This window comes from Protobothrops mucrosquamatus, unplaced genomic scaffold, assembly GCF_001527695.2.
Source record: "Protobothrops mucrosquamatus isolate PMUCROS unplaced genomic scaffold, P.Mucros_1.0 scaffold2453, whole genome shotgun sequence".
Classification (NCBI taxonomy): Eukaryota; Metazoa; Chordata; class Lepidosauria; order Squamata; family Viperidae; genus Protobothrops; species Protobothrops mucrosquamatus.
The window spans coordinates 170,869-178,068 of record NW_015388525.1 but is presented as its reverse complement, the minus strand read 5'-3'; the positions used below and the strand labels follow the sequence as shown (position 1 = coordinate 178,068).

Here is a 7,200-nt window from a genome sequence, read left to right as displayed (position 1 = left end):
TTCCTTCCTTCCTTCCTTCCTTCCTTCCTTCCTTCTTTCCTTCCTTCTTTCCTTCCTTCCTTCCTCCTTTCCTGCCTGCCTGCCTTCCTGCCTTCCTGCTAGCTGCTGTGAGCTGTGTGTTATCTCTCCATGCTGTGATTGTTTTTACTGAGTGTCTTTATTATCTGCTCACCTGTTAAAGGTACCAGATCTCTAATCAGTCATGTATGTACTTTTTAAAGGGAAAAAATAAATCAGGAAAGACTGCATAGAATAGGACCCATGTTGCAGATTGAGTCTAAATTGGCCTCAAGTATGAAAAGTATTATTAGAGTGTGAAACCTTAGATATCTTTTTCATCCATGCATGTTCTCTTATTCTTGTAGGCTTTCAGACAAGCCGGATTCATTTACAAGGAAGCGATGAGGCTGTTTGTAGCCTGGCCTGGTTACACCATGTATTTTTGGTGGTGGGCCTCGGCGATGGGTCCCTTTGTGTCTGGAAGACCTTTGAGAGTAGCTCTGACTGCTGCCATCAGTTCAAGGCTCATGAGAAAGCGGTGATGGGCCTTGCGGTGTCTGAGAAACTGGTGGCTTCTGTCTCAGGTGAGTCCAGGGGGGATGGCCTCGACCAGTCAGGTTGCTTTGAAGACCTCAAGAACCAGAAACAATTGAGCAAAGGAAGGGAAGCTCTCCTGGGAGGATTCAATGAGACTGAATCATGGTGGCGCAGTGGTTAGAATGCTATATTGCAGGCTACTTCTGCTGACTGCCGGCTGCCAGCAGTTCGGCAGTTCGATTCTGACCTGGCTCAAGGCTGACTCAGCCTTCCATCCTTCCGAGGTTGGTAAAATGAGGACCCAGATTGTTGGGGGCAATGTGCTGACTCTGTAAAACCGCTTAGAGAGGGCTGTAAAGCACTGTAAAGCGGTATATAAGTCTAAATGCGATTGCTATTGCAGGTAGCAGTACCTGCCTAATATTGTCTAGGCTTGACAACTAAGTATGGTCCAGCTTGGTTAGAACCTGGATGGTAGGCTACAAGTAGTTCTCAATTTATAACCATTCCTTTAGTGAATATTACCTTGGTCAATGGTAGTAACTGTGAGAGGGACCTCGGAGTCCTAGTGGACAATCACTTAAATTTGAGCCAGCAGTGTGTTGCAGCTGCCAAAAAGGCCAACACAGTGCTAGGCTGCATTAACAGGGATAGAATCAAGATCACGTGAAGTATTAATACCACTTTACAATGCCTTGGTAAGGCCACACTTGGAACACTGCATCCAGTTTTGGTCACCACGATGTAAAAAAGATGTTGAGACTCTAGAAAGAGTACAGAGAAGAGCAACAAAGATGATTAGGGGACTGGAGGCTAAAACATATAAGGAAAGGCTGCTGGAATTGGGTATGTCTAGTTTAAGGAAGAGAAGGACGAGGGGGGACATGATAGCAGTGTTCCAATATCTCAGGGGCTGCCCCAAAGAAGAGGGAGTCAAGCTATTCTCCAAAGCCCCTGAAGGCAGGACAAGAAGCAATGGATGGAAACTAACCAAGGAGAGAAGCAACCTAGAACTAAGGAGAAACTTCCTGACAGTTAGAACAATTAACCAGTGGAACAACCTGCCTCCAGAAGTGGTGAATGCTCCAACACTGGAAGTTTTTCAGAAGAGACTAGACAACCATTTGTCTGAAATGGTATAGCATCTCCTGCTTGAGCAGGGGGTTGGACTAAATGACCTCCAAGGTCCCTTCCAACTTTATTATTATTGTTGTTGTTGTTGTTGTTGTTATTCAAAGTTACAGCGGCACTGAAAAAAGTGATTTATGGCCATTTTGCACATTTACAGCCATTGCAACATCCCTGTGGTCATGTGATCGAAATTCAGACATTTGGCAACTGACTCATATTTATGACAGTGTCCTGGGATCATGTAGTCACCTTTTGCAACCTTCTGACAAGCAGATTCAGTGGGGGAAGCCAGATTCACTTAACCACCCTGTTACTAGCTTAACAACTGCAGCGATTCACTTAACAACTGTGGCAAGAAAGGTCGTAAAATGGGGCAAAACACACTTAGCAACTCTCTTGCTTAGCCACAGAAATTTTGGGTTGAATCCCAGGTTTTTAGACCAGACTTGAGAAGCCAAAATCTATGCCACGGGTGGCAAATCACTTCCATCAGTCTATCATTGATGATGTTAACCTACTTTGGGTAATGAAACAAGTGCAAGAAAACAGCCAAGCTTAGAGCGCATAGAGGATCTCTCCCCCTCCACTTTGTTCCCAAGGAAACTCTAGTCCAGTGATGGCCAACCTTTTAGAGACCGAGTGCCCAAACTGCAACCCAAAACCCACTTATTTATCGCCGGGTGCTGGGCGGGCGTGGCGCACTGGGTGGGCGTGGTTGTGGTCATGGCAGATTGGGTGGGTGTGATCACCTCAATGTTGCTCGTGGGGAGGGACACCTGTGGGGGCCAGGCAGGGTTGGGGGAGATCCAGGGGGTCTCTGGCAGGTGGGGCGGTGGGCAGGAGGCTCGTCCTGCAGGGTGAGGCGAGGCAAGGTGAGGCGAGGCAGGGCAGGGGTGCCATTGTCACAGGGCAAGGTGAGGCAGGTGAGGCCGCCTGACACCATCGGCCCCTGGACACAGAGGCCAGCGAGCGCATGGGTGCTGGATGCATCCAGCCATGTGGGACCTCAGTGAGTTAGTGGGCGGCTGGTTGAAGAGGGACGGTTGCCATTTCCGGGGCATGGCGAGCGTGCCCACAGAGGGCTCTGTGTGCCGCCTCTGGCAAGCATGCCATAGGTTCGCCACCACTGCTCTAGGAAGTCACTTCGGAGCCGAACTTGACTTGAAAGAGATTTCCCTTGTCTTCTTTTGGTGAATGCAGATATTGTCTCATTTACCTACATATCTGTGATAACAGGAGAAAGGAAGAACCTGGCTCTATAGGTAACATAAACCCTACTTTCCAGAGGTTTTACTGAAGAAGTGTATGGCTAAAATTATGTGGAGGGTGTGTTGTTTACGGGCGGGTTTATTTTTTGGCTTAGATGGCACCTGGATTACTCTTTAAGATCCCAGCTTTGATGTTCCTGGTAGTCTGTTGGTTTGCTTGATCCTCTTAATGCTAGACAGGCTCTTTTCAGGAGCAGAAATGAGCTACGGAATCTGGAATGAAATGTGTGCAAAAGATGTCTCTGGGTGTGTTCAGAATGCTTAGGTTTAATTACCTCCCCCTTTATTTGTTGAGTTTTTGCAACCCAGGTTTGCAATAAAGAGGCAGTGCTTGTAAGGACAATACCACCTGGGGAGAAAGGAAGAGAATGGGTTTATATGTAACCCCATATTTATATTTAAGGCTTCGTGGTATCCAAAGCAGAACATCCAGATTTAGTCACGGTTTTGTTCCATACAGTATTGACCTTGTGAACTCTATAAAGCTTCCTCCTTCCGTTATGTATTCAAGATGGACAGTGATTAATATTTATATGTTACGTATATGTAAGGGTATAGGTCTATACATATGTTGTATACAGTATAGTATGTTTAAATGTGTGTTATGTATGTGTACACTTTGAGAGCAAGCAACTAAATTTCATTTTTAACGTGTGCCATTGTGCCCACAGTAAAAAATGACAATAAAGGTTATCTATCTATCTATCTATCTATCTATCTATCTATCTATCTATCTATCTATCTATCTATCTATCTATCTATCTATCTATCTATCTATCTATCTATCATCTGTGTCTATATCTGTCCGTCCGTCCGTCCGTCCGTCCGTCCGTCCGTCCGTCCGTCCGTCCGTCCATCCATCCATCCATCCATCCATCCATCCATCCATCCATCTATCTATCTATCTATCTATCTATCTATCTATCTATCTATCATCAATCATCTGGTTTAAAATATCACTATCCAGATGGTTGTTGGGCTAGCCGCTAGAGCAAGGCGATGTTGAAGGAATTCAGAGGGCCACATATTTTGTGAAACTACCAAAAGACATATATTGCTTTAACCTCGTTAAGTCTCAAACCTTTTGATTTCTCTTCACTTTTACTTTCATATATACATATTCATATTTATATTTATATTCACATTCATATTCATATTCATATTTATACATATATTTTTCCAGAGGATTTCACCGTTGGGCTGTGGCTTTCAGAAACACTGAAACCAGGCCCTGCTTTGGACGCCGGCATCTCACCACTCTCCATCCTCCGTGGTCACACTTCTGGGGTGACCTGTTGCGCCTTCAGCCTTGACGGCAACTATCTTGCTACTGGAAGCAAAGACCGGGTAAGGCTGTCAGATGACCATCCCCCAAGGGCAGAAGAACTTTTATCATGTCCCAAAGGAAGTGGGATGAGTTTCTGGGGTACAGCTTCCCTGTCACACCCAACCTGCCCCCCCCCCCGATACTCCAGAACAAGAATATTGGTCCATTCATCAGTTGTGCATTGGGATGGTGGAGGCTCTTTTTCCTAACAAATGTCTGCTGGAGTGGATTGCTCATCTGGACACCTGCCCGCTATCCTTTGTAGCGTACATAATGAATCTTTCTGACCTGTGAAAAAATGGGTGCCTAAGAAAGTAGAAAGAAGGAAAGAATAGGGCAGTGGTTCTCAGCCTGTGGGTCGGGACCCCATTTGGGGTCGATCGACCATTTCATGGGGGTCGCCAAGCAAGGCTGTCCGCCATTTTTTTTGTCCGCCATTTTTTTGTCCGCCATTTTTCCCCCTTTTCCGGCGGGTGCCTTACCTCCCTTGGGCTGGGCCAGCTGGTGGTCGGCCTGCTCCGTCTCTGCCGCTTGCCAGCTACGCCTCGGCCGGCGCAGGGGGCGGAACCACGCATGCGCGGCGCTCCCGGGCAGGGAAAGTCCTCGACTTACGACCGGTTGGGTAGTCCTCGACTTACGGCCGGTTTAGTCCTCGACTTACGACCGGTTTAGTCCTCGACGTACGACCGGTTTAGTCCTCGACTTACGCCCAGTTGGGGTCGCGGCATTAAAAAGGTTGAGAACCACTGGAATAGGGCAAAAAACTGCTGCAGTTCTTTCCTTTGCACTGAATGCATCTCCTCCCAATCTCAGGCCTTGTTTCTGTGGGATGTAAGGGACCCTCTTCAGAAGACTCCCTCCCTCTTGCGCGCCCTGCTTTTCTGTCACCAGGACTGGATTTCCAGCTGTGCTTGGATTGGCACCATGTTGGTGAGTTTGGAGAAATGCCCAGGCTTCTGGGGAGGAGAGTCCCCCAGGCAGAGATGGGGCTGGGTTAGTTTCTGTCATTGTCAAAGGGATGGCCCACCACTTAGTGGCCACTGAAGTAGCATTTGCGAGGCCACTATTGTGAATCAGTAGGAAAAGAGGGCCAATCGAGAAACCAGGAGACTGTGAGTTCTAGTCCCGCTTTAGCCATAAAAGCTGACGGAGTGAATTTGGGCCCATCACTCTCTCTCTCAGTCCCGTTCACCTCACAGGGTTGTTGCTGTGGGGGAAAATAAGAAGAGGAAGGAGTATTAGGTATGTTCCTAGCCTTGAGTTGTTTCTAAAAATAGAAATAAATCTGAAAAAATAAAACGTGTGACAGGTGGGAACATTCCTCTGAGTCAATCAAAGAGGCAGCACTTTCTTACCGTTGATGTCTGCTGGGTGGCTGGATTTGTCTAGACCAGGGGTAGGCAACCTTGGCCCTTTTATGACTCATGGACTTCAACTCCCAGAATTCCTGAGCCAGCATGGCTCAGCTTGGAAACTCTCCCTTTCCCCTCAGCATGGCTGGCTCAGGAATTCTGGGAGTTGAAGTCCACGAGTCATAAAAGGGCCAAGGTTGCCTACCCTTGGCCTAGACAGTTGTTGCATTAATTGTGGAGCATTTAAGTGTTAGATGTTATCATTATTCAAGACCCATCAAATTTTTATTATGGCCATAAGGCCAGCAGACAGGTGAAAGTAAAACAGAGGACAATGGAAATATGCAAGGCTGAAGAAGGAAAGAAATTAGGACACATTTTCAGACCCAAGAAGATGTGGGTAGTTGCTTATATAGCAGAACTGCATCTCCTTTTTCAGGAAAAAGGACCAAGGTGCAATCATCTAAGTAAAAATAAAGTTGACTCTCCTACAGGCTTAAAGAGAGAACAGTAGAAAAGTTTTCCTTCTAGTCACTCACAGTTAGTTCTTGACTTGCGACTGTTCATTCAGCAACTATTTGAAGCTAGGCCAGTGCTGAACAAAGGGACTTGCTGTACCCGAAGTTATGGCCACTGCAGCGCCCCCATGGTCATGTGAAAAGTATTTGGGCACTTGTTACAACCAATTATGGGTTCCTTGCAGTAGCCCCTACCCACCTATCAGTTCTGGGAGCCATTTTGTGATAAGGTAAACCCTGTGGCTTCTATTTCCTTTGAGCATCTACATGCTTTCAAAGGATGACAAAGACTGGATAATCCTCATGTGGGCAATAACATAACTTTTGACTGACTGACTGACTGACTGACTGACTGATTGATTGATTGATTGATTGATTGATTATGTGCCTTCAAGCCACTCTCAATGGCCACACAGCTTTCTCCAGAGAGCTGGCTCCCCTCATAATGTGTCAAAAGTAGGATCATTGGAGCCCGGTTCCTTGTGTCTCAAATGAGAAATCTTGATTGATTTGTTTGATGAACCATCCATTTGTTCAGTTTTCAGTCTGGTGGCCTATCAGTTAAGACAATGTTGGCAGTTTGAGACTCAAGTACCGCATGATGGGGTGAGCTTCCGTTACTTGCCTCAGCTCCTGCCAACCGAGCAGTTCAAAAGCATGCTAATGCGAGTAGATAAATAGGTACCACTTCAGTGGGAAGGTAACAGCATTCCTTGCCCCTCAGCATATCGTCATGCTGGCCACATGACCATGGAGATGTCTTTGGACAAGGCTGGCTCCCTTGGCTAGAAAACTGAGATGAGAACCGCCCCCCTAGAATCAGACATGACTGAACAGGAGAAACCTTTGCCTTTACCTTTATAGTTCTAAAGTTTTTTCTCTCTCTCTGCATATATAACTCCTCTCTCTGACCCTTGTCCCTTTGGCAACAGCTATCCGGCTCCAATGATGGTACCGTTTGTCTCTGGGATTCTACAAATAGCGAGTGTATCCAGAAATTCCTGGGGCACCAAAGCCCAGTCTGTGGTATTACAACTGAGGTAAGCCAAAGGTGGAATATTTTCAAA

The 7,200-nt window shown here is 46.5% G+C and overlaps 1 protein-coding gene across 1 annotated transcript in view; it reads left to right on the top strand.

The window, feature by feature from the left end:
* TEP1 (telomerase associated protein 1) overlaps window positions 1–7,200 on the top strand; it is a 33,538-nt gene that overhangs the window by 9,136 nt on the left and 17,202 nt on the right. The window contains exons 7-10 of the mRNA XM_029285905.1: window positions 366–584; window positions 4,120–4,283; window positions 5,077–5,193; window positions 7,066–7,173. Coding sequence (XP_029141738.1) covers window positions 366–584; window positions 4,120–4,283; window positions 5,077–5,193; window positions 7,066–7,173 — 608 coding nt within the window. The remainder of the gene's footprint in view (window positions 1–365; window positions 585–4,119; window positions 4,284–5,076; window positions 5,194–7,065; window positions 7,174–7,200) is intronic.